The 27,954-nt window shown below is 39.5% G+C and overlaps 2 protein-coding genes across 4 annotated transcripts in view; one reads left to right on the top strand and one right to left on the bottom strand.

Moving 5' to 3' along the window:
* LOC148369671 (glucose-6-phosphate 1-dehydrogenase-like) overlaps window positions 1-15,292 on the top strand; it is a 26,341-nt gene extending 11,049 nt beyond the window's left edge. The window contains exons 9-13 of one of the 3 annotated variants that reach the window (XM_088331786.1): window positions 4,771-5,006; window positions 6,236-6,312; window positions 6,384-6,476; window positions 8,237-8,302; window positions 14,547-15,292. In XM_088331786.1, the coding sequence (XP_088187912.1) occupies window positions 4,771-5,006; window positions 6,236-6,312; window positions 6,384-6,476; window positions 8,237-8,302; window positions 14,547-14,637 (563 nt within the window). In that variant the 3' untranslated portion in view covers window positions 14,638-15,292. Of the gene's footprint in view, window positions 1-4,770; window positions 5,007-6,235; window positions 6,313-6,383; window positions 6,477-8,236; window positions 8,385-14,546 lie in introns of those variants that run through there. The other 2 variants (XM_088331788.1, XM_088331787.1) reach the window with 2 other exon arrangements.
* On the bottom strand, window positions 8,567-27,954 carry LOC148369670 (ceramide kinase). Its single transcript, XM_088331785.1, has 13 exons — window positions 27,829-27,954; window positions 25,823-25,918; window positions 22,973-23,110; window positions 22,770-22,898; window positions 21,304-21,367; window positions 21,079-21,224; window positions 20,936-21,010; window positions 16,466-16,618; window positions 16,293-16,398; window positions 14,708-14,802; window positions 12,934-13,130; window positions 11,729-12,048; window positions 8,567-8,729 (listed from the first exon to the last, which is right to left on the bottom strand). Exons 1-13 carry the CDS (start codon window positions 27,938-27,940, stop codon window positions 8,648-8,650), a joined length of 1,713 nt encoding a protein of 570 aa, XP_088187911.1. The 5' UTR covers window positions 27,941-27,954; the 3' UTR covers window positions 8,567-8,647.

Genomic DNA, 27,954 nt, shown 5'->3' with positions numbered 1-27,954 from the left:
TGAGTTTTTGTTTTATGAAACCGTGACTCCATTATTGTTTTTTACTGTAACTTTGAGACAATTTTAATGATCTTTTTATTGCTGTTCTCTTGGAATTAACAGCATTTTCAAAGTATTGCAGTTTTATACAAAACAATATTTATATTTTATGTTTTTCTCTTTATTGTAATTATTAAACTTAAATTGTGTTTTTAATAAAAACAAACAAATCATTTGACCAGATATTCCCTTCATGAATTGAAGCGGTAACGAATTGTTTTTTTCTTCATATCCTTAACTTTGGAGAAACCAAGGTCCTTCAGGGTTTGCATGTTCTCCCCTTGTTTGGGGGGGTTTCCTCCCGGCTCTCTGGTTTCCTCCAACATTCCAAAAACATGCATTTCAGGTTAATTGGGTGGTCCAAATTTTTCCTAGGTGTGAATTAGCTAGTGACTTATCTGTCCCTGTGTGCCCTGCGACTGGCTGGCAACCAGTTCAGGGTCTCCCCTGCCCACTGCCCGAAGATAGCTGGGATGGGCACCAGCACCCCCGCGACCCTACTGAGGATAAGCGGTGCAGATAATGGATGGAGAAAAAACATTATGCAACACCAGTAAATACTATAATGTTTGTTGGTTTTGATTTTGATCTTTTTACTCTCAAACTAGGAACAAAGTTACAACCAATTAAAATGATCTATAACTTCACAATATAATTTAACCCTCATGTCCTCATCTTCTGTACACCCCATGTCCTCCGGGTCAAAATGACCTGTTGTCACTAAACCCCCAAAATATGCAGAATGGTTACATTTTAAACACAAAAGTTCATATTGCCTGAAGAAAAAACTTGTCTTTCACGAAGGTTATGCGTTGAATGGTTCCTTCTCTTTACCTGTATTTCTAAAGTAAAAAAAAAAAAAGGAAAATGTGTGAAAAGGAGATTGGTATGCAAATGTATTAATTCCATTGAAAAATGCTTCTGTCATTTTTCTTTAATTTAAGACAACACATACCTATGCAATACAATACAAAGATGTGAAAAATTACACTTCTGCTACTGATTGATCTGAGACAAACTAAAATATTGATTTCAAGTTCATTTGCTTTGTGGGCCATAGTGACCCAAAGATCATCTTTTTAGGGTTAGGTTTTTTTGTACAGCTTACATGGGAATGGGAATTAAGACAACATTTAGTTTTTTCTACTGTTGGAGCCAATCTAGGAAAAGTCATAAAGTTTCAAGTTTGAAAAATATGTCATTAGGGGATTTTCGGTGGTAATTAGAAAAGTCGTCTACCGATTATCGGGCACACCGATTATCATCACTGGTATTTAGGAATTTTGAAAGACATAGGTATCGGCCAATAACACAGGAACAGTTGACAATACATCTGAAGATGCCTAGTCTTCATCTAGTTTCGGTGAATGTAGATTTAGCCAGGAGGAATTAATGTCATCAGTTGGTTACTAAGATCATCAGGTTTTTCGACCCTGAACCACAACACCCTCCCATTGGCAGGGCCGGCAGTGGTGGCCAAATCACTGCCTATCTCCTCCTCCTGGCTTACAGCTAGGCTACTCCATCCTGCTCCATAACCAGCAAGAGGCTCTTTCTTCTGGTATTTGCCTTTCCCTCTCTGTCACTCCCATGGCTGTGAGCATTCTCCACACTTACTGGGCAGCGGAATCTTATACAACTGACCTTAACAAGGAAAAACCTAGCATGACATCCTTTTCCCCTGCAGTCATGCAAGAGGTCCTGATATTTGGCTCTCCTTCTGGATGCCTCCCTCTTCCCACGGGACTGTCAGTTCTATGAGGATGATCTTCTTTGCCTCTTGGGATCACATTACTGCATCTGGCCTTGGGGTCGTATGGACAACCGGAGGAAATTGCAGTGTTCCCCCCTAGGTCTACCTTCATTTATCATAATAGGGCCTGTGATGTTGTAATGGTGATTGTTGGTTTTTGTCCTTTTCCAACAAATTTGATAAATTACATTATTTTACCATGTTGCTGCCGTTTCTTGCATCGTGCCTGCTCCAAGGTATAAGCAAGGGTCTTGGGCACCTTAAATGGTCTTTCCCTTAAGCCCCACTTGTGCACGTTAGATGGTGTCGGCAGTGAGTCATAAACCGATCCTAGAAGGAAAGACATGCGGAACGGTTCCAATCGCCATACATCTTCCATGTGATCTTTCTCTTCGGTCCATGCTCCCAGGGACGCGAGGTCCACTGCTTTCGCCTGCCGGCCTTCCTTCTGTAGACTTTGTACACCCTCCTGAATCATGGCTCTTCGGTCCTTGGTCCCTGCCTTTGTCCATTACGTGGGGTGGAAGGTCCGAAGGCCCTGTCTTCCTGTGCATGGCGTTCTGATGATGTCACCGAGCTTCAGCATACTTTTCAGCTTGTGGCATAGCCAGCTGCCCACTTACGTCCTGAAGATGTGAAGATGCCCGCATGCCGAACGTGTTCGTCCCGGGAGTCTCTAAATGTCACTCTGCACTCAGTTACCTTAATTTCCTCCACCACGAATGACAACGGAAGTCAAAGCTGCCCCGATCTTATATAAAGGCCTACTAATCATGATAGAAAAACTAGGTATATCACAGGATAGTAAGGTTTCTTACATGTTGTTTTTTTTTTTTTTTTTAAAAACAGAGAAAACAAGAATACCCAGTCGCATACCATGTTGCCATCTGCTAAATGGACTAGAGGGTGTAGTTTGAGTTTTTTTTTCCCAGACCTTTTTTACAGTATTTACCCCACTACATGAAACATACTTTTCTGTACATCAAATTCAAACTTTTGGGACGATAATTAGAAATAAAGAGGCGCTTGAAGAAAAGAAAAAAATAATAAGGGCATGACAATCTTTGCAAGTGAAAGGTTTAAAGTCACTTTCATTTTTAATCCGGCATCCACCCGGTAACCGCAGTGTACCAGCTTATGTCACGTCACACATAAGGTAAGTTAAATTGTATTTGTCCTTTAATGTATGTCCATTTATGTTATCTAATCAAATTTTAATTTATCTGTATAACACACAAAGGTAGTGCATACTACAGACTATTTTGTGCATACATGGCAATTTCACTTCATGATCCCCGTGACCAAAAGGATTAATGTCATATCCCGGGGGTCAACAGTTATTTATAAATGGTTTTAGGGAATGAAATGGCCTTCAATAAAAAGATAAAAATGTGTCATGAAATTGAAATGTACAAAACAATATATAATCACTAGATCTGTACCAAATATGGGGAGTTGTACAAGAAGCAGCAATTGTGGTGGCAGTAGTATAGAACAATTGGACATTTGCTTTATACTCATGAACATATTAGATCAAAGTTCAGGGTGGTAATGACTCTCCGGAAGAAGAACAAAGAAAATAATAACATTATCATATTTCTTTGCCGATCAAAGGAGTGCTATCTTTGTTTTGGTCCTTGAAAAACAAATGTGTGTTTTGAATGACAAAATTAGTGACATATGATTTGAGATTACAAACAAATAAATGGTTTATCCTTAAAGGCATGGTCACAGAGCCTTTCACGGGCGTATCGCAGCTGAATCACGGCCAGAAGTTTCTGCCCGTGAAGCAGACGGGGTGGAAAATGTGCAAAATTGGCTAAACCTGCTGTTTACCCGTGGTATGCCCGCGAAACCATGCCTTAATGCCCGGTCACACAGCCTTTCACGGGCGTATCGAGGCTGAATCACGGCCAGAAATTTCTGCCCGTGAAGCAGACGCTGTTGGACGCTTTGAGATCGCGATACAGACGAGATACAGCCGTGCTTTACACGCGGTAAGAAATTCACACGCGGTTGGCCGCGCGAAAAACTTTTGCGCTGCTCAAAACTTTTGCGCTGCTCAAAACTTTAGACCATGGGTAACCGCGGGCGGCACACGTGGTACACACGAGGTAAAGACGCAGTACGAACGTGCTAGGACGTGATACGGCCGCGGCCAAGACGTGGTTACACGCGGGTAGGACGCGAAATTTTAGCGGGTAATCGCGGGTGGAGCACGGTCATAGCACGTTTGTTCTGCGCCTGTATCGCGGTGTTATCGCGTGCATTAGCTTGTGTACCGCGTGTAAGCACGGTCAAACGCGATGAATGTACTTTTTGTTTTGAGTTGATTTAAGTCACGTTGGATGCATTGACTTTTTAATTTTTTTTATTGTACAATAAATCAGGGAGCAATTACGTTTTTTGTTTGAGTGAAAGTTTTTGTTCATTTTAGTTGTCTTGAAATTCTAATGTATTTACTGTAAACTGTTTCAGAGAGCTTTTAAAGTTTTATTTGAATTTATAACACAAATTCTTTGTTTCTTTTTGCATTCTTTAAAATTTGTCACACCAATTTTTTAAGCTTTTACAGCAAATAAAAAGTTGCTCCAAATAGCTCCAAGTATCGGCCCTGAAAAACCCATATCGGTCGATCCCTAGTTTTAATACAGTGGCGGGTCATTTTGACCCCGGAGATGACAGGAAGGTTAAATAAAAACTAGAAAAAAAAATGGGTTAGTCGGGAAAAGCTGAAACTTAGCTTGGTCCTGTCTCCTCAAATGCCTTTTCACATTCCACTTAAGTGTGGTAAATAACCAACATGTTAAAAATAGAGTAGAAAAAAACATAAATAATCAGACAATTGCTTCTTTTCTCACTGCTACTCATTTGGTATAAGAAAACAAAACTAACTGAATTTAAAAAAAAATCCCCTGTATGAATTCAAAAAATACACTTACGTCCTGAAAGAATACCTTTGGATCTTTGTTTTGAAGGAGTGCCTTTCATCCTGCGCTGCGGCAAAGCGCTAAATGAACGCAAAGCAGAGTTGCGTTTGCAGTACACTGACGTGCCCGGCGACATTTTCGCAAACGAATGCCAAAGGAACGAACTTGTGGTCCGTGTGCAGCCGGACGAAGCCATCTACCTCAAAATGACCACAAAAAGGCCTGGTGCTCATTTTGGCCCAGAGGAGACTGAGCTAGACCTCACTTACAGGAGCAGATACAAGGTGACCTTGAAAGCATCGTTGCGGCACAGATAGTATTTTCGTCTGGCTTAGGGGTGTGCAAACTATGGCCCGTGGGCCACAACAGTATAGTAAATGAAATACTGATTTAAAAAAAAAAAAATTGGGGGTGTTCCAACTATGTAACAAAAACACTACTACGGAAATACTACAAATTGCTACAAAAGTAAATCAAACGTATTGCTTGTAATCAGGGACCAATATTTTGTTTTGTTTTCATCCTGAAAAGAATGAACTACTATAGAAATGTGACAAAAAATGACGACATTAGTACTATAATACAAAAATACTACCACAGAAATTTTACAACAAAGATAAAACAATAATACGACAACACTTGTATTACAAAAAACTTGAGAAATACTGCAACAATATTACACAAATAACTTCAAAAATCCTGGAAAAATCTTACAATGGAAATACTTCAAAAATATCCATACAGAAATACTACTACAAAATACCACTACAGCAATACAGTAATACAAAAATACTACTTCATAAATATTACGACAAAAATACTAAAAAAATAATACTACATAAACATTACACCATAATACTACAAACATACAACTACATTAATATTACAAAGAAAATGAAGAAATACTCCCAAAATACTATTGATGTTCAACAAAATACTACACAAACACTAAAAAAATACTACAATGGAAATACTTTGAAAATACTTCTACATAAATGGTACAAAATACTACTACAGAAATATTACAACCAAAATACTACAAAATACAACTACAGTTCTACAACATAAATACTACAGATCTACTGTGGAAATTCTATAGAAAATACAACAAAATACTGCAACTGAAACACACTACAAAAACACCACTAAATAAATACTACAAAAATACAACAGAAATACTACTAAAAAGCAAAAAAATTCAACTAAAGTATCACTACAAAACTTATAGTCAATATAGTTATATCAAATTTAGTGCTTAAAACAGGACCTAATATTTAATTTTCCTTCAATTGTGAGTGTTTCAAAACCAATTTGACAAAACTAATCTATTTAAAAAGTTATCTAAAGAAACGTATACATATCTGCATGTATTTTTATTGATCATTTAAAAAAATATAAATATAGTCCTCCAGGAACGGCTCCTCTGCCATTTTTATAACCCTATGCAACCCCCGACTCCAAATAATTGCCCGCCCCTGGTAACAGATTAAATAATCAAATCTGACCTCGGCAGAATGTGAAGCTACCCGACGCATACGAGAGGCTCCTACTGGATGTTATGTGCGGCAATCAGATGCACTTTGTGAGAAGGTATCTGTCACATGCTTCTTTGCATTCCTTACTGCTCAACATTTTGCACACTCAACTTCTTTTTTCTCCAGTGATGAGTTAAGGGAAGCCTGGAGAATCTTTACCCCGCTCCTCCATTATATCGACAAGAGGAAGATACTTCCTTTGTCCTACAAATTTGGCAGGTAAATGTTTTTAGGGCTTCCTCCACGTGATCATGGTTCATACAGATGATTGAAATCCTTCTAAATGCTTGAATTTTAATGTTGCGTTTTCAAGGATTGAAAAGTGCTTGAATTTTAAGTGAAGTGCTTGTAAATGCTTGAAATTGTTGTTTCTCAACAAGTCTGTTCAAAAATGACGTCATAACTGCTCTTTGGGGGCTTTGCATTTCTTCTTTGCTCTTGATTAACAGCAGCTGGCATTAGTTTGTACACCAATTTTCTATGAAGCGTCATCGCCCCCAACGTGCAAGCTGCACCTAAACAGGGTACTATGACATGTATTAGGATTACGTATCAGTTATGAACATTTATAATGGGCCTTGCAAAATAATTAAGGTATATTTTCCCAAGGCTAAATCGTAACGGGAAAAACTTCCTGCAACTGAAAATGTAAGCTATGTATTACTGTCATGTTTAACCAACACCTATATGGGGAGGGATTTATCTCCAATACAAATACATTTTGTAATTTACTCAAGATGTAAAAACAATACATCTTAATAAATGCACACATAAAAAGAAAAAAAATAGCATATGTAAATAGCAGATATATTCGTGGCTCTGTAAAACATGATTCACACTGGATTTTCTATTTTAATGGTACTAGAGAAATTGGATAATTGGCATTTAGTCCTTAAAAAGTACGTGAATATGTCCATGAAAGAGGAGTATGAACCCTGTGTGATACTATTTCTAGAAAAACAATATTGCACGTTTCTAGTTTATTTAATTGAACTTTCTGGAATTTATTATACTTCATTTAAAAATGGACAAAATACTTTAAAAAAACATTTAAAAAAATATATTTTCTTTCTTACTTTTTATCTTTCGTTTACATTTGTGTATTGGCCTGCCCTGAACCAAAAATGCTCACACTTCTAGAGCCAAGTAGTTTTCAATAATCTGTGGTCTGTGCAGCCCTTTGAGACCCTTTGTGACTAAGGCCTATACAAATAAACATGACTTGACTTCTTGGTGCATCCCTATGTATAGGCCAATCATGTTTTATTCCATTAACAACATGTCTTCAGGTTTCGGTGAGACCAGAGAAAAATGTACATGATTTAGAAGGAACTATATTAGTATCACAAAGCCCACTGTCTCAGAATATCTAAGACCCTTAAAACCCGCCACGACGCACGACTGCAAAAAAAGTGCCAGAATAGTTTGTCAAGCACACAAAAATAATTTGATAATTGTTATTTAAAAGGAACAGCAGTATCGCGAAGGCTGCTGTCATCAAAGTCATCAAAGATCCTCTAACCATCACAATGCACCCAGATCACTAACAATTAGCCAAACAAACGCACAAAAATAATGAACCTTTTTTTTTTTTTTTAAAAGAAATGACGGTATCATGAATACGACTATTATCAAAGATCCTCTATAACCATCACGACGCCCCCACACTGCAAAAAAATTCCAGAAGACTTGCATTCGGCCAAACAAACACGAAAATAATTTGATGAACGCTGTTTAAAAGGAACAACTAGACAGAAGTATCACAAAGTCATTTGTCGTCAGTCATGAAAGATGTTCTATAACCGCCATGTTTCCCTCCCTGCTAGTGCCAAAACTAACAAGTTGTCAAGCAAAAATACTATTTTAGATCTACTGTTCTATATAACTGCTTATTTCTGTGGATTTCTGGTGAAGCACACATTTGAGCAAAACGTTAGGAGTGAATGTCCACGTCAATGATTTTGTTTTTTTCTGCTCAGTCGCGGCCCGGATGAAGCGGACGAGTTCTTGAGGACGGCCGGATTCCGCTATGAAGGCAAATACAAGTGGGTGCAACCTCACTTGTGACACTTACACGTGGGTCACTGTTTACAGCTTTGATGAACAATAAATTTCACTCAGTTTCAATTCTGTGTCGGATTGGATGTGTTTGAAAAACAAGTAGAAAATGTGGTTCAAAAAATGGTCCTAATTAAAAGGAGAAATGGTGTTAAGTAGGAGCATTAGGAATAGAATAGAAATCCCCTCCCTCTTCTTTAAAATTAAGATTGCCAAATAATGCAGAGCTAGATGATTGGAAAGCACATGGATTGATATAAAAATAGATAGTTTATTGAAAACATTCCAGTGAATAAAAACAGCATTTGTCAGGCTTCTCTTCCTTTCTTCTTTCAAATGTGTTCGTTACCAGGGTGGAAGGCCGCCGTGTCTTCAATCCCTCGGGCGTAAAGTCTTACCAGCTGCCCGTGAATCCTGATCAATGACAAGAACGCAGCTTTTAAAACAAAACAAAAATCTGTGATTGCTCATGAATGTGACTTGCAATATATACAGTTCTTTACATAAATATTTATATTTGATTTAATGTTTAGAATGAATTTTAATTCCTAGAAGTTAAAGACGCAATGTGTAATATTTGACCACTAGATGGCACTGTGCGAGTAAGGGGCCGGTGCCATAGCGCAAAGCGTGGCTGCATCCTGCCAGACAAATGCTGCAGCAACGTGAATGTGCATTTCACTGCGTAAAATAAATGAAACATTCTCTTTTTTATGGAAATGAACATGGGTATGTTAATTTATGTATTCAAATCAATGTTTTATTTTTTACTGAATGAAAGTTTTTGTTTACCACTAGGAGGCACTAAATATTACACACTGTCCTTCCAGGCTTCCCTTAACTCATTCACTTTCCGGATGCATTGTATATATATATATATATATATATATATAAATAATTTCCAACAAAAATAGTATATTGAAAATTGTATTATTCTAATATGAAAATATTTTTCAATTGAAATATGTTTATATTAAAATAAATAGCATTATTGTACTATTAAATCATTAACTTCAATTGGCATCCATTGCCAGGAGTCGCAGTGAATAAATGTCTATGACGTCTATAGCCATGAGTGGTAGCAAATGACATATCATAATAATTAATTTTTTAAGTTTGTGCTCATTTTTATGTTAAACGAAGTATTTTTACAAAAGTATTTAAATAATTCAAGAGTATTTAAAGTACGGTAGGTATCCAACAGTTTACTTTTACTTCAATTTTTAGAATAACGGAAATTAAATAGGTTTAAATTATCCTGAAATATTTTATTTGGAGTAACAATTTATTATTTCACGAAGAGTAACAATTTAAGACCCACATAGATTTACAGAATAAGAATTACTTATTTCAAAGAAAATGTATGCCATATTTTTTACAAATATTAGAAACCTTTTATGTTTCTTAATCAAGAGGAAATTTTACCATGTTGTGATTCTAACTGTTACAGTAAAATTGCAAGTTTCACATTAACCAAGGTAGTGTTATCAGTGTATAAATTCAAGAGTCTTAATTTAACACCTTTCAAAATGATGCTTTTTGGGGGGGATGGGGGGGGAATAAACTAGGGTTGAAGCAAGCTTTTGTTTCTCAATAGTGTAAAATATCCCTAATTTATACAAAAGGAGAATAAAGTAACAATCGTAAAAATGTTAAATTACACTTTATAGTGTTAAAATAACACGGGCGATTTCCCTGTGTACTAACAAAATGTTGAATTTATCAATTAAATTCCCAAATTCTAAAACCTACAAAATTGTACATGTTTTTGCTTTTTATATATATATATATATGGGCAGCACTGCGGCGCTTGTGCGGCACAGTTCATGTCATGGGAACCTGTCGTGGGTTCAAATCCAGCTCCAGACTTCCTGTGCGGAGTTTGTATGTTCTCCCCGTGCTTGCGTGGGTTTCCTACGGGGACTCCGGTTTCCTCCCACGTTCCAAAAACATGCATTTCAGGTGAATTGGTCTAGGTGTGAATGAACGAATGAGTTGTCTGTCCCTGTGTGCCCTGCGATTGGCTGGCAACCAGTTCAGGGTGTCCCCTGCCCACTGCCCGGAGATGGCTGGGATGGGCTCCAGCCCCCCCGGGACCCTAATGAGGATAAGCGGTACGGCTAAAGAGATGAGATGATATATATATATATATATATATATATATATATATATATATATAAGCTAGGCATTGTGTCGCAGATGGGAGCAAATGATGAGCAGCCAAAGTGGGGCGAACTGGAAAAAATAACACAAAGAGCTAACATGGGCTAAATCAGCCGGGACATGGCTGTCACGGTTGCCATGGCGCCCAATTGGTCCCCGCCGTGTGGCACCAGGTTCTGTCCTGGTTGCCACGGCGCCCAATTGGCCCCACCCATGGACACCAGCTGAAACGCGTTAACAGATTGCTCCCTGACTACTTAAACGCAGTCTGCGAGTCACCTGGTGTCAAAGCATCTGCAAAACTCCTGCTAAACTCTGTTGTGATATGCCCAGCCCTGTGAATCTCGGGTTTTGCCTGTGTTTTTGATCCTGTTTTATTTTCGGCCCGATCTGTTTGACTTTGACCACTTCCTCGTTCCGATCAATCCACTTTCGTGAACCACATTCTTCGGATCAAGTGTGCACTCATTCCTCTTCTCCCCAATAAACTGTGAGTAACATTACGCGATTGGGTTCTCTTTGCTGTTTCCTGTTCTGGCTCGTGACAATGGCAACCTAGCTGGCTGCAATAAAGGACGAACCGGGACTGATCAGCGAGACAAAACGTGAGGCTGGCAAACTGAAAACATGCAGTAAGCAGCCAGGAAAACCACGGGCCAGCCACAAAACACTACCACGGCACCAAACAAGAACCCACGCCAGGCTGACCAGCCAGCCAACTGCTAATGGGACTAACCTAGACCAAACAAAACTGGAAGCCTTGGGGAGCCTGCACGCTGACTAGGCGCTATCTGGACAATATTATAGTAGTTGCAAGACAAGCGGCAAAAACAAGAAAGGAAAAGTCACAATCACGTACCTAAAATGAGGCGAAGTCAAAAAAGGAACACACGCTGTACACGACGGCAGATTGATGATGCCCAGCGACACAGTAAGCAAAGTTCCGATTACCGTACTCCAAGCTGAAATGAGCGCTAGGCATTGGCCTATTACTACAATCTCTGTCTGTTTTTTAACGGGACGCATTGTTTTTTTTTTGCTTCTCAATGTCATCCGATGATGTCACAACTCTATGAGGTCAAACCGTCCACTTTGAAAATTACTTTCTCGAGATCCATGGCGTGTGAAATATTTTGAAACATATCTGCATGATTTTGAAGAGGAACACTACATGTTCTGTGTCAAATTGAAAAAAGGGGTCTCCCTTTTATAACTCTCATGCCAACATCCAGGCAAATATAGCACGTTACCTGCAGAGAATGTCTGTGAAAGGCAGAATCTCCCCATCACAGTTCCACACTGACTTTGTTGGAGCTTTGCTGCAGCAGACGCTGCAAATGAGACCGCACGTTGCTTGAGGAGGTTGCAAGCTTTTGTCGGTCAGGCGCTGCTCAAATCCCTTTCCACTCGAGTCCACCTCGTATCCCATTTCCTCTTCTTTTCCTTCCTCCCCTTCTTCTTTTGCTCCACCGGCTTCTCCCGCCTCCTTGTATACGTCTTCTTCTTCGACAGAAGAGACCGAGAAGCGAATAGCCATTACTCGGTGGACCTCCACGAACGGGAGATCAAACTATAGACGAATTGGAAAAAGTGAAAAGAAAAAGATTAAATACACTTCAGTAACCCCAAAAAAATGAAGATATACAAGTGAAGAAAAATAACTTTTTACATGTTACATATTCTAATACATTCTTTAGTCATCATATAGAATGTAACCTATTCTACTGTAATGAGTCACAATAAGGCAAATATCAAATTGGAGGGTTAGGTGTCAATTGAAAGTATTGGAAATGAGCTTTAAAAGGAAACCATAGTCAAAGCTTTATGGTGAACTATTTTAAAGATATTCCCATTTGAATTATGGTCTTCTATCCACCTTTTTTGATCAAAAACCTGAGTTTAATGTTTTCTCTGCTTTTTGGTGTGATGTCATTCAAATCATTTTACAGTTAAAGGGATAGTCTAGGTCAAGTCAAGTCAAGTTTATTCGTATAGCCCTTAATTACAAGGAGTCTCAAAGGGCTGATCAGATCAGACTTTTGCAAAGTACAGACTATTATTACATTCTCCCCTGATCTAAAACCTATAAGGGCAAGGAAAAACTCACAAACCTTAGCATGAGGAAAATGAAGTTAAACAAACACACTCAAATAGTTTGATAAACTTCATCTAATGACCGTATCACAAAGGCTACTGTCATAAAGTCATCAGAGATCCTCTCTCATCGCCAAGATGCCCAATTATTACTAAAGAGTGCCACAACTTGACTATAATTGATTGTTTCTATTGGTTTCTTGTGTTTTGTATGAGAAAACATTAGGATTGCATGTCTGTTTTGGTGCTGTTGTGTTTTTCTTCTGTGCTTAAATGCGTTATGCGTAATATAGTTGTATAATATCTATATATGCCACTCAAACATCAACACAAAAATATCAATTGAATAATCTTTTATCACCCGATCTTGCGAGCTGGTGTGCCGGTAGAGGTACTTGAGGAAGCTGAGCGGGTTCGAATCCCGCACCAGGATGAGGTCGCCTGTCCCGTCGGCCAAGTGGGCCGAGGGCGACAAGCCCAACGGACTTTTGGGACACGAGCACGACATGCAAGTCAAGGACACGCACCGGAACCTGCCCTCCACCCTCACCCAGTCGCCTAAAACGGGGAAAAACAGTTTGAATTTAGACTCCCATGTACAAGGTCCCCCAAAATCCAAGACTTCTCCATCTGAAGCCTATCTAAAAGTGTGACATTTTATACTTTTATGTACTGCACTGTATTCGTTGAAAGGTTCTGTTTGAAAAAAAGATCAGAAAAGCTTTAAAAGAGACAGTGTGTATGATATGACCACTAGATGTTTCTGTATTGTGTAGTGCTGCTGAAAAAAAGTGTTGAAGAGCACAAAGAAAAATACAAACTACGGGGTCTCAAAGTGACCAAACCGTAGCATTTTTCTTCTTATTTCTTTGCCCGGCCTTTCACAACGTTTTTGATTATTGGGGGTACCCATAGCTGCAAGATGGCCGCTCCCTTGGGGTGATCTTACAATTATTAAAAAAAGAAAAAAGTACTTTATATGATAGTTCATGTATTTCTTCTTATGATTTACATCCATTTCGCTGTTTATTTTTTGATGAATTACAGGGTTTTTTGCAACCATTAGGCAGATTGTCTCTTCAACATGAAGGTCAGGGAACCAGACTGTTTTTAAAAATAGCTCACTAGTGATAGGTGTTGTGATTTTCTAGGACAATTCAAACTGGCATGAAAATTCTGTGACATGATCAGTGTTTTTAAATACCACATTCGTTCTTTTTCAAATTAGCTTACAAGTTATATATGTAAAACATTCAGTACCCTTACACAAGGGAAATATATTAGAGGAACTTTGTTGAGTCCATTTTAACCATGCTTTAAATAACTCCAATCTGGTACTTGCATTATAACACAGTCACAACATAGTAATAACAAATTATTTAGAAAATCTATATCAAACTGGTAGCCCTGCACACTAATCATGAACAAAAACCGTAGCTATCAGCTTTCAAAAAGCTTAGTAACCTCTAATGTAGGCAACAGTTCAGAAGGTTTTGAAGAGGGGCGTTGCAAAATCTGATAATCAAATTTTACGAATAAAGGTGGTGTCCTTGAATTCAAAATATTCTACTTGCTGACACCATCTAGCTGAAAGTGATGGCTGAAATCATTTTTGCAGCCTCTGTCATGACATTTTGTGCAAGTACAGTCACTTTCTTAGGCGCACTTGAATAAACGCTTCTTTTTTCCATTTTTGTTGGGGTTTGGGTTGGCATTTGGGCTGTATTCGAAACAGTCCTTTACTTACTTTCATCATTTTCATCCTGGATTAAAAGAAAACAGCGACCACACGCTTGATATCCCCCTCCCCCCACCCTCCAACGTAACGCCTTTTGTGGCCAGAACACCTATGACCAAAGTAAGATGAAAGTAGATAGGTGTGGTGAAAAAATATATGTAAAGGCTCTTTGAACTCAATTGGGCATTGCTAAGACATATTTAATAGAAAAAAATATTTGTTTTTAAACATTTCAGGAACGCCTCAAACTACGCACCCTACATTAAGCTCCGTAAACTTCACCTTGATGCTCAATATCTCCAACAACGGATAAGCATCCCGGCCTAAGGACGTGTACAAACAACATCGTATTTGTGGCGCCACCCACTGGAAAAAGACGTTTTTTTGTGTGAGTTACCTTCCGAGTCGCTGCTGATATGCGAGCTGCATAGTGAGCTTGACTCTGAAGACTGTGGGAAAAGCCTCTCGGTGCTCCTGGAGCACACGTCGCATCTAAAAACAAACAAAAATGAACACACGTTCATACAAGTTTGATTTTATTTCTGGATTTTCATTTGATATGTGTATTTGAATTATTTTAATCCCCTTTGATTTATTAATTATATTGTTTTGGACTTCTTTTAAATATTATTTTTTTTCAATGTTTTGGTTATTTTTTTAAACATTTATTTTGGATATTTCTAATTGACATGGACCGAAAAACGACATATCCTTATTGCTCAAGCTCCAATGAGGACTGAATGAGTTGACATTAAAATGTATTGTATATTATACTCCTTTTTTTTTTCTGAGCGGAAGCAGGTGGATGAAAAGCATTGAATTGTTCTTAAACTAAAGCCTTATTTGTCATTAAAATGTCTTAAATCCAATTTTCCTAGAAATGTGTACACATTAATAAGATGTATGTTTGTTTAAACTAAAACAAGATTTAGTAAAAAATACATTTTTCATGCATCATGATAATAAAGCTTCACGAAATTTAGCAGGCTTGGAATTCTTATTTGAGGATCCATGTTTTACCGTACACCACCCTTTTATTTATTGTTTTCCCTGTCTAAAACTTTGATGAGTGCTATGTTTTTCAGATGATTTTAAGAAACTGGACCAAAATGAGATTAACAAATTAAAAAAAAAAACATTTGTTTAAAATTGCCCATTAATTCAGTTTTTTGTTTCGTTTTGTTTGTTTGTTTCACTTGTGCTTTTTTGAAGACACCTTTCTAAATTTGATTTCAAAAAGAATTACAAAAGTCTTAAAAAGTTTTAAATTTAACTTTCCTTAATATGTAAGAACCCTGTGAAAATGGGAGAGGAGACGGCGACAGCAAACCAAAAATAGACAAGTATTTTATATGACTCCGATCAGTAACAGAAAAGCATCTCGACATACGCATGAACACCGTTGAGTTGGAATTTTGGTATATGGTGAGGAAAATGATGTCACAAGGGGTCCAGCAAACATCTTATTCCAGACCGTAAAGAGATTACGTCGTAAGGGGGGGTTGCTGTATCCTGGGGCCCAGTTGTGTTCAAAACAAGTGTATAACATCGACCTATGTTTAACGCCATTTGGCTACACTACTGTAGTGCTAGCTTTGCTGACTTTCTGGCTGGGCAAAATAAAATTAAAGTGAGATTTCTGTGATGATCCAGATTTTTTTTATAGTTTTATTTTATTGTATTCCTTAAGGGGCAGTGTGTAATATTTAGTGCATTTAGTACAAAAAAATGGTTCAGTAAAAAAAGAAAAACATTCATTCGAATACTTAGCAAAAATACATTAACTGTATATATTTTTCTAAAAAAAATCATAGGTCGTGAAATTTCCCTACCAAAAACTGCTGCCATGTTTGTCTGAAATCTTGCGTCTACGCTGTGCTCTAAGCACTGGTTTTCAGTCGCGTTAGACAATACAGTGCCAACTAATAGTTACACGCTGGTGCTTTATAATCCCGTCTCAAGTCAAATACTGAATTGTTTACCCTGAGAGGCAGCGCGTCTTGTCTCTCGGGCTGGAAAGCATCGGGTCCGCCGGCAGGAAGTCAACCACGCCTGCGTAGCATCTGTTGCTCAGATACACCATCGCGCCTGCATCCACACAAAATAGATATTTAATTTTTGGTACTTTATTCAAGTTCAAGACGTGTATTACTACCGGCGTAGTCGTATCTGAGCGGTCCCATCCAGCGGTTTTTTTCGCTCTGGGCCAAAACGTCCCCGTAGAAACCGTAACCTAGCAAGGACACCGAGTAGCGCACCAGAGTGCTTGAATGATGCACTGAGCACACGTCTAAGGGCTGAGAGTCTCCTGCAAAAAAAATGCACAAAAAAATAAGTATCATGTAATCCAAGTCATGAACCAGAAACAGAGACGGGACCCAATAGCGTTTGTTTACTCAGTTTTATTGATTAAGAGGTAGAGCTGGGCTTGCTTCCACCATCCGAGGATCGACGGACACGGGTAGCAGGTGGCTGGAACGCGGAAGTGGCACTTCCGTGTCGAGCGAGGATAATCGTAGACTGCAGAGATACTGGTCACTAGCCGGGACGGGAGAGCAAGGGCGGTATCGAGTTCAGAAAAGAGGTCGGCAACAGGTATCAGGCAGGAAACAGGGCAAAACAGATCGGTGGTCGGCATGGCAGATCAGGGCAAAAACGGGGCAAAACAGGTCGGCAACAGGTAATCAGGCAGGAGAAAACAGAGCAGGAGGTTGTCGCACGGAATGAGCTTGCCTAGCTGGGAGCAAAGGTTCGCAACGATCTGACGCCGGTAACAGGGAGCCGGGGGGTTTAAAAAGCTGCAGGGAGCCAATCAGCGACCAGGGCTGTTGGCGCCAACGGGGCAGCCGCAGGTGCCCCAGATCAGTAATCATGACAATTACTATGTTATTATCATGTTGTTTTTTTTTTTGTGGTTTGAACAAATTTATTGACACTAAAAACAGAAAACAATCATGACAATCTCAACAGCAATTAAGCACATTCACAATATTATATTCCAATATTACGTTTTTAACAGCAAACACAAAGTGAGGTTTGAACAAACCTTCTCGAAAATCAAACATATTCACAATTTCATTATATAACATCTTTGTTAGTGTCAATAGATCCAACCAGGCCAAAGTCGATTGTCCTCGGTCTGAACAAATCCACCGACACCAACAGCAGCAAAACACAGCCATCAAGCATATTCACAATTTTTTTATATTTGACAATATGACGTGACGATATGACGTTTTAACATTTTTTCCTGACATTTTCAACATCAATTAAACAATTTCAGAGTTATTTTCTTTTAACAGTAGTTAACCAGCGTGTAAAAGGCAATACTATTGTGCAAGGGCATAGCTCTGCCATCCCACCCTCCCAAGCAGCATTCTTCCAGTCCTCTGTGTGGGTCCTTTCCCTTCTGCGTGGGTCCTCTCCCTTCTGGGTTCCACAACCAAGGGCGTTGCTGCCGGGACTCCCACAGTGTAGCTCCGGCTCCCCCCTCCGGGTGGGTGCAGACGAGTCTTCTTTATGGCTGCGTCCTAGGCCCGCCGCTCGCAGATTGTATGGTATCTGCAGCCATTTGGAGCACAGCCACGGGGGGGATCTGCCTGCACCTCCATACCAGCAGGTTTCTGGAGGTCCAGATGGCGTCCTTGATGGCGGCGAGAGTGAGCCAGTCCCTGGCAAAGTCGTTCCGAGGCCTCCTCGACCGACTCACCCCGTAAAGCACGTACTGTGCATCAGGGACCTCTCCTGCTGGCAAGTCCGGGAACTTTCCTAGTTGTTCGGCCATTGTCCACAAGACCTGGGCAGCGCTGCACTCACAAAAAAGGTGCCTCACCGACTCCTGGGCGCCACAGCCAGGTCGAGGGCACGTCGACGTCGCTGACATTCCTCGGTGGTGCATTACAGCTCTGACTGGGAGAACTTCATGAGCCACCATCCATGACAAGTCTCGTAGTCTGTTTGGGAGGGCAGGATGATTGACGTTGCTCCAAACCGTTGTGGATTCGCCAAACGCAAGCCCCCGCACAGGGCTTACTGTAGCTCGCTCTTGCACAATAGCAATAAGGGCCCTGTGGTTTTGTAAAGTGTGACATTCTTGTGTTTCCAAATCAAACTTCTTCAAAAAATCCCGAATAAAGAGATGTGTTGGTGGCAAGTTAAACGAAACTGGAATCAAACGATTGTCTGGTACAAGCTTTAGCTTCCGCAAATATGAGCCCATCCAAAAACGGGTCATTGCTTGACTTTTCGGGTTGTTGGGTGGGCCCACAGCATTTTGGAAGTGGAGAGAGACATATTTGCTTCCCAGGAAAAGCTGGAGGTCAGGCACTCCTTTCCCCCCTTTTTCCTTTTTCTTTTTCATTGTATCTCTTTTTATCCTTTCCCACTTTGAGCCCCAGACAAAGCGAAAGATGGCTCGGTCCAGTTGTAACAGCACGTTTCTTTTAGGCATAAAAATTAAACTGATTGACAAAAGCATTGGGAGGATGATCGCTTTGATGATTAGGACCTTCCCCTCTATTGTCAGTTTTCTTAGTGACCAAAAAACAAGTTTTTGCTTAACTTTCCTTGTCACGTCATCCCAGTTGGTCTCGCCTCCTCCATCCGCATTGAATTTTATCCCTAGGATTTTCTGGTCTGTCTTTAACACCGTCAGCGGGAGTCCTGCCTTTTCTGTCTCTTTCCACATTCCATAAAACTTCACTTGTGATTTTTCTCTATTTAGCCTTGACCCAGACGCCCTCCCAAACAGGTCAGTCAAGTCAAGGGCTCTTTCAACAGATGCGCGGTCAGTACACAAAATATTAAAATCATCCATGTACAAAACACACTTGGTAATTTGTCCCCCACTTCCTGGGATATTGATGCCTTCGACAAATCTATCTTTTCTATTTATTCATTTCCTGTTCATCTTCATTGGGTATTTCTATAACTTCATTAATTTCTTGTTCATTTTCATTTTGTATTTCCATGACTTTATTAATTTCATTGTCTTTGTTATCTTTATTCACTTCATTGTCTTTGTGACATTTATTCATTTCATTATCTATGTTGTCTGACATCATTTCATTGTCTTTGTTGTCTTTGTTAACTGCCTTCCTAGCTTTCAATTTGTTAGCAAACGAATTCGGGCAGTTTCTAAAGAGGTGATTCGTTTCTCCACAGAGATTGCATTTTCTGCTATTGCTACATTCCTCAAAGGAATGTCCAATTGTTCTGCACTTTCCACAAAAAATTCGATCACATACCTCAGCCAGATGCCCATGCTCACCACATTTGCGACAGAGTTTTGGTTGCCCTTGATAGTGGATAAAGCCACGGTTTTCCCCCAGGAATATAGTCGACGGGATTTGTTTCAGTCCCTGAAAGCCCTGAGGATCTTGCCGTAGTTGGACTGGTACCCTCCAGGCACCAGTCCAATAGCCTTTCTCACACCTCACCTTCATAGCCTGGCCTTTTACTGAGCAGTATCTACTCAACCAATAACAGACGTCATCAGCACTGATTATTTCACTAAACATTCTAACATTGACAATCTTGTTAGCATTATCAGTCAGCTTCTCCACTGTAAATCCTGAAAACTGGGACCTCACTCCCTCAAAGCGATTCCAAAACTCTTGATAAAGAGCTGCCGTTTCAAAACTCACATCAAAGCCTTTGCCAGAAGTCATTTTTATGACAGCATGTACCTCCTCCTTTTTAAACTTCAGAATCTTTTCAACAAACTTGTTAATAAAATCCGTCCTTGACATTCCCTCCGAAATTGCCACAACATCTTTGAGCAAGAATCTCACGCAGTTACGTCTCCGCCCGCCGGTATAATGCCCGGCCATGGCAGGACTCGGCTGCTTTACTTCTAACTATGTCCCAACGTGACCAAATATTATGTAAAACTATGCACAAAATGACTTAAAAGAAGGGGGAATAGAAAAAAAAGAAAAAAAATACCAAAACGTAAAAGTAGTGAAAAGCTGGGGAAAAAAGAAGCAAAAAGAAGAGAAAAAAAGAAGGAAAAATTTAGAAAAAAGCCAGAAAAAAGAAAAGAAAGAAACGTAGGAAAAAAAGTAAATGGAGAACAAAAAGATAAATGTAACAGCTCAGAAAAAATAAACACAATGAGACTTTTTTTAAAGGAATTAAAAAAAGTAGAAAAAAAACAGAAAAAAGAAGAAAAAGTTTGTGTTGCATTCAAATAATTTCCAATTGTATCAAGTGAATCTTGTTGCCAACATTGTACTTCTACTAAAAAATGTGACTAAGTACAGTTCTGTATCTTGCAACCGACTAAATAAGCCCCCCAAAATGTTAATATTATGCGACAAAATATATCAGGAAATAAAAAGAAATGGATATCTTGTGAAAGAATTGAAAGAACAAACGACATTTGTAGGATGTACAACCTTTGCAATAGTACATGAGTCAATTCATTCAAAAGAGAAAAATAATTTTGCATTGCAAAATGTAACTTGATGTCAAGTTTTGGACATGTTTGATAATTATTTATCTTGCCACACTTGGGATTATGGTTGCTCACTGTTGTTTCAAGCGTTGCTCACTGACTTTGTGTGAACGCTCAGACCCGTGGAAAATTAGAGGGCACATTGGCTGGGCGTTTTTCTGTCCTTACCGATAATGATGTGCAGAGCTGAAGTGACGGGATCGATCACTCCTACAGTGGCGTAACAAACGCAGTCTGTGGAACCTACGGGGAAAAATATACATTCTAAATATATAAAATGAACAAAATGTGAGCATGTGTTTATCGCCGACCTGCCGGGATAATGCCGATGTGGAGCCTGCACGCTTGCAACGCGCCAGACGGGTCGTTCTGGCAAAGCCCCGCCTCCTGTTGCGTGCGACCAATCACGCCATGGAGAACCTCGCTGAACATCCCGTCGCCGCCCACACACACAACGCTGTGGTAAACACGTAGAAAAGATTGTGTGTATTAATATCAACCTTTTAAGAAAAAAAACACTATTACATTACACTTACCCGTCAAAGCCAATGAGATCTTTCTTGAGGAGGTGGTCTCGAGCTTGATTGGCTCGTTCTGTTACTGAAAATAACATTTTTTTTTTCAATTGGAGCTAGTTAGTTGTGTTGTCTTCCTTTTACTATTTTGGGTTTTGGTGTTCTGACATTTCCCGCGTTACCTCCCTTTTATGTTGTTGTTAAGTATGAGGTAGTTAGTGACTTGTTTTTATGTTTTGTTCCGTTATAGCTACGGCACGTCTAGACATATCCTTCGTTGTCATCCTTTAATGTTTTTTGTTCAATTAGTATATCTTAAAATACTAACCAAGTTGTCTTTCTGTTAAGTCATGTTAATTTGTATAGCCCTTAAACACCGAAAGTCTCTAGGGTTACACAGTCTACCATTACACAGTCCCCTGATCTGAACCCTATATGGAGGCAAGGAAACACTCAAAGACCCCAGCTTTAAAAAATAAAGAGATCTTGAAAAGGGGCCATAAATGAGGTAATCCGACTTTAGGGATAATCAGGCTCCAATGGATGATGTACTGACATCAACAGACAATGCACAGTTATCATCAACATAAAATAAAGAAAGACAAAAAAATGTCTAGTTGACAGCTTCCTGTTCCAAAATCTTGACAGGTGAAGCAGGTTTACTTAGAGCTTTAAGGGTTTTAACACATTCTGCTTTGTCTTCCTCTCATGTTTTGTTCAGTTAGAACTAGTTAGTGTCACAACATATCCTTCATTGTCTTTCATGTTTTGTCGGTTAGTTTTGGTTAGTGTCTCAACTTATTCTGCAAGTTTACCCTTCACCTTTTGTTAAGTTAGAGCGAGTTCATGTCACAACATATGGTGCACTGTATTTCTTTCATGATCTGGTTAGTTATGGCTAGTTAGTGACCCAATATATACAGTTTTGTACTTCTTTCATGATTTCGCCCAGTAAGAATTAGTGTTCCAACATATCCTGCTGTGTCCTTTCATATTTTTTCCTTGCAAGATTTTAAGTGTCACAACATATCCTAGATTGTCCTCTGTCATGTCTTGTTAAGTTAGAACCAGTAGGTATTCCAATACATCCATTGTTCTTTTTGTTTTTTTCTAGTACAAACTAACTTGTTTTAAACCTTATCTTGCGCCTACTACTTCCATGTTTTGTTCATTTTGATTAAATTAGTGTTTCAACATTTTTGAAAGGAATGTGTTGAGCCCGTGTTGGAGTAGCTTTGATATCTTTCAATTCTGGAAATTCTTGTCAACGTAATTGTTTTGTTAGTGTACACTATCTGATAGTGATCCCTTTTGTGTAAATAAATAATTTTGTAAAATCGTTTTTTGTGTTTACATTCATGGGATTAACTTTGCGGATCATGACACTGTTTGATGGTAAAACATTATACTATATTTGACACTACTTGGCACTTGTGTCGATTTATACCCTCTATCAAGAAAATATGTTATCAGTCAGTTTTCCCTACCAATAACATGACAACTGATCCCGGCCAGCTCAAAGAGAGGAGCGGCCATAGACTCGTAGATCTGCCTTCCTTTCTTCTTCCCTCCAAACGGATTGATAAACACTAATAATCTGCTGGGACGCTGAGGATCTGAAAGCAAATTATGACTATCATGTTAAATCTGATTTTTTTTTTTTTTGTTCCTGAAAATTCAGACTGCTCACAATGCGTTTTGAGAGCGGCCCGCAGATGTTTGGTCCACTGGTCCCTCAGGACCCGACTGGGGCAGCTGAACTCGGTCCGGCCCAGTTGCCATAGCAACCCTCGGGCGCGTCCGCCACTTACGCGCTTGACGTAGAACACTGGAACGCAAAACAGGAAATTAAGCATAAAATAAAGCTTTAGATAATCTGGCAACAGAGGGTATAAAAGCCCAAACCCAACCGATTACTGTATTTTTACGACCATAGGCGCAGATACGTTACGACGTTAGCAACTCTGAGTTCTTCCGCAAACAATGCATTGGGTGCGACGTCATGTGTGCAATTCTGTTTGCGGGAAACTTGTGGCGAACACGGGAAAAGGTATAAAAGTCACAGGACATCACATCCATGTCGCATGAAGTTAGAAATGTGATAGATCTTACAAAAACATCTCATTTCACCCAAAAATGTTTTAAGTCTTGACTCGGGCAAGGCTCAAACCTGTGAACTGCCAGTCTGTGTGAGGAGCACCCAACCCTAAGACCACTGAGCTGGTTTCAGCCTGCCGCTTTACATGAAACAAAAGGTGCACGGCATAATAGGGCGCGGGCACAATTTGAAGCAAATCTGAGACTTTTATGTGCGCCTTAAGGTCGTGAAACTTAGGTAACTTGATTCGAGGTACCGGGCCTGAAGTAAAACCAGAAGCTGGACTTCAGCGCCGTGCGTACTTCTACTGGAGTACACACAGCGCCAAAGTGCAGCAACGAGGTGCAGCTTCGAGTTTACTTCGGGCTCCGTCCCTCAAATCAATTGTGCACCTCGGCGCCGAAGTGTGTTATTCAGGTAACTAATACAGTTACTTCAGAATATTACTCAAATATAAGTAAGTAGTCATCCAAACAATTATTTGAGTAAAAGAAAGTGCGCCGAACAGCGTGCATTCTGTGCCGATCCTTCACAAGGGAAAAAAAATGTGAGAGAAGCCCAGTCAGACTTAATTTCATTATGTATATACAGGACTGTCTCAGAAAATTAGAATATTGTGATAAAGTTCTTTATTTTCTGTAATGCAATTAAAAAAACAAAAATGTCATACATTCTGGATTCATTACACATCAACTGAACTATTTCTAGCCTTTTATTATTTGAATATTGCTGAATTTGGCTTACAGCTTAAGAAAACTCAAAAATCCTATCTCAAAATATTAGAATATCATGAAAAAGTATACAAGTAGGCTATTCAACTAATCACCTGAATCATCTAATTAACTCGAAACACTTTGCGAGGGTTTCCTGAGCCTTAAAAACACTCAGCTTGGTTCAGTAAACTAAATCACAAGTATGGGGAAGACTGCTGATCTGACTGCTGTCCAGAGGACCATCATTGATACCCTCCATCAGGAGGGTAAGACACAAAAAGAAATTTCTCAAAGAGCAGGCTGTTCACAGAGTGCAGTTTCAAAGCATATCCACAAAAAGTCTGTTGGAAGGGAAAAATGTGGCCGGAAACACTGCACAACCAAGAGAGATGACCGCAGCCTTAACAAAATTGTGAAGAAGAGCAGCTTCCAGAATTTGGGGGAGCTTCAAAGACAGTGGGCTGAAGCTGGAGTCCAGGTATCAAAAGCCACAGTTCACAGACGTGTCCGGGAAATGGGCTACAATAGCCGTATTCCCATGGTCAAGCCACTTCTGAACTCAAGACAACGGAAGAAGCGTCTGACTTGGGCTATGGAGAAGAAGCACTGGACAGTTGCAGAGTCGTCCAAAGTCCTCTTTTCAGACGAAAGCAAGTTATGCATTTCATTTGGAAGTCAAGGCGCCAGAGTCTGGAGAGAGGCTAGAGAGGAGCAAAATCCAAGTTGCTTGAAATCCAGTGTGAAGTTCCCACAGTCAGCAATGGTTTGGGGAGCCATGTCAGCTGCTGGTGTTGGTCCACTGTGTTTCATCAAGTCCAGAGTAAATGCAACTGTGTACCAAGAGATTTTAGAGCACTACATGCTTCCATCTGCTGAAAAGCTCTATGGAGATGAGGATTTCATTTTCCAGCATGATCTGGCACCTGCCCACAGTGCCAAAACCACCAGTAACTGGTGCACTGACCATGGCATCACTGTCCTTGATTGGCCTGCTAATTCCCCTGACCTGAACCCCATCGAGAATTTGTGGGGTATAGTTAAGAAGAAGATGAAAGACACCAGACCTACAAATGCAAATGAGCTGAAGGCCGCTATCGAAGCATCCTGGGCATCAATAACACCTCAGCAATGCCACAGGCTGATTGCCTCCATGCCACGCCGGATTGATGCAGGCAATCCGTGCAAAAGGATTCCCAACCAAGTACTGAGTGCATCAATGGACATTTTCAAATGTTTGATTTAGTTTTGCTGTTATAAAATTATTTTTTTACTTGGTCTGAGGAAGTATTCTAATATTTTGAGATAGGATTTTTGAGTTTTCTTAAGCTGTAAGCCAAAATCAGCAATATTCAAATAATAAAAGGCTTGAAATAGTTCAGTTAATGTGTAATGAATCCAGAATGTATGACATTTTTGTTTTTTTAATTGCATTACAGAAAATAAAGAACTTTATCACAATATTCTAATTTTCTGAGACAGTCCTGTATATATATATATATATATATATATATATATATATATATATATATATATATATATATGTATTATGCCGGAACCCGACCTGAAATACGGGGCGGGTTCAGGCCCGGGCCCAAGTTCCTACTTCTCTTACAGATCATGTTTAGCGCAAAAATTCAATTCTCTTCCACTGAATGAAAAAATAATACATTCCACACTGCCTTGGTTTGAAAGAGGGTGATCGGGAATCAAGTTTCATTCAAGAACTGACCTGTGAAATCCTTGTCGGAGTCCTCGACCGACTTTCGAGGAAGGACGCTGACCCGGCCCTCCGCCACACCGATGATATCCGCCACCGATACCGAAACTGAAAACCAAGTACGGTAAGTGGCTTCATGAAACAGGAGAACCTCAACCCTTTTTCTATGTGCCGTTAAAAAAACACCAGGTACAATTGATCCCTTAGACTTTTGCTCACCATGAAAAAGAAGCAAAAATGCACATGACATCAAAAGTGCAAGAATGCATTCTCAATTTATTTTAGAGGTGAAACCACGTTTTGTAATATTCATGATCTATGAATTTAGTTGTTCTAATATTCTGACTTTTATATGCAACTCTATCGCTTACATTAGTTTAAATCGAATGGGCCTTATAGTCACGTGCACCCCTTACATGAAAAACATTTCTCTTAAGACCTTTTGAAGGTGCGCCTGATAATACATTGCAATTTTAGTGTTTTAAAGTGGAATTGGTGTTTCCAAGTACGGTTTAAAACAAGGGTTTGTGCGCTACATCAACTAAATTTGGGGTTCTCAACAAGGGTTTAAAACTAGGGGACTTGGCACCAAACTAGGGTTTTAAACGGAATTTATCGTTACAAATTAGGGTTCAAAACTGGTTTGGGGTTTGAGGTTAGAGCTAGGGTTATGGTTGGAGCTAGAGTAAGATTTGTAGCTGTGGTTACGGTAGGAGCTAGGTTAGGGTTTGAGCTTGGGTTAGAGTTTTGTATGGATCTTGGTTTAGGATTAGCTAGGGTTAGGATTTGGTTTCCATTTAGGGTTTGAATCTCAGGTTTTGACTACCATTAAGGGTTAGAGGGTTATGTTTGGTGCTAGAGTTAGGGTGTGGTTTCCACTTTAGGGTTATAAAAAAACTCAGGATTAAGGTTAGGTTGAAGCTAAAAATAGCGTTTCCAACTCGAGATTAAAACTCCGGTTACGGGTTAGGTTAGAGATTAGAGTTTGAGCTAAGGTTGGGGTTACGAATGGAGCCAAGGCTAGTGTCGGAGCGAGGGTTAGGGTTGGAGCGATGGTTGGGATCTGGTTTAAATGTTATGGTATTAAAGTGTTTATTGTATCTTAGAAGATTACAAATCTTTTTTTCTGCCTAATATCTGACACATTGTAGGCCTACCTTAATTCGTCTAAATTTTGATTTCCATTTTGCCTTACAATACAGGGATCAGAGCCGCTGTTGTTGATCCGATGCTTCGATTCATCAACATCAACACAATGAACAGATTTAATTGGACATTAAAATTACGTTGAAGCTTTTCCTGCACATTCATCTGACAGTACTTGGGACGCTGACAGCACGTTTGGGAATTTGTCGTTAATCCGACACCAAAGTCGGATCATCTGTCCTCGTTGGGCCGGTTGATGCTGTTAAACCGGTCATGCACGTTTGGAAATGTTTACAGAAAACTCTTTGCCCTAATAATTTGATCACCTGGTTGTCACACTAACAAAAATGGTTAATTACTGCTTCCAAAATTCAGTTTGGTGCTACTCTTTGCAATCTTTAGAATCCTGCATGACGTCATCAACATTGAGTCCAGTCGGTCTCCTAAATCCAGGCCATTTCATCAAATTGTCAACTTTGACCTATTGGGACCTCTTGGCACGTGAACGAATGAGCAGATTTAATACATTTGCAAATACACATTTTTTTATGGTTTAAGATTATGATTCATTCTTTTTTTATGATTTTGATTTTCTCTCGTAAACGTGCTTTTGGAAACGTTGCAAAAAGTAATGACGAAATGAAAAATAAACTAAATACATTTCTACCCTTCTATTGAAATCAAGTTTACAATAATTTCCGTAGGCTACATTTCTGTGAAAGCGATTACAGTGTACTGAAGTTTCTAATTATATTACAAAACTTACTTTAGTGGGTAACGTGGTTGCAAAATAAGTTTTTTTTAACAATTAATAAAATAAGAGATTCATGCAGACGTAAATATATAGATTTTTTGAGGGGGGGGGGACATACGCGTTTGTTCATTGCGGTTCTTCTTGTCCCCTCGGGTCCAAGCGAAGGTCCAGCCGGTGAGCAGGGCTCGGTAGCGCTTGTTGCCGAGCCACAAGCTCGACTCCATCCGCATCGAACCTCGCTTCT

This window comes from Urocampus carinirostris, chromosome 3, assembly GCF_059441175.1.
Source record: "Urocampus carinirostris isolate Australia breed hairy pipefish chromosome 3, RoL_Ucar_1.0, whole genome shotgun sequence".
NCBI lineage: Eukaryota > Metazoa > Chordata > Actinopteri > Syngnathiformes > Syngnathidae > Urocampus > Urocampus carinirostris.
Note: the sequence above shows the minus strand (reverse complement) of the source record. Positions and strands in the feature narration are given on the sequence as shown.

Bases quoted from the DNA above. Each gene is read 5' to 3' on its own strand.
- LOC148369670 (XM_088331785.1), bottom strand. From the start codon at position 27,940: ATGCGGATGGAGTCGAGCTTGTGGCTCGGCAACAAGCGCTACCGAGCC. The intron at 23,111-25,822 runs GTCAGTTCTTGA...TTTGCGTTCCAG, and splicing joins CTCCGACAAGGATTTCACAG to TGTTCTACGTCAAGCGCGTA. The intron at 12,049-12,933 runs GTGATAAAAGAT...ATTCGTCTATAG, and splicing joins ACACCAGCTCGCAAGATCGG to TTTGATCTCCCGTTCGTGGA.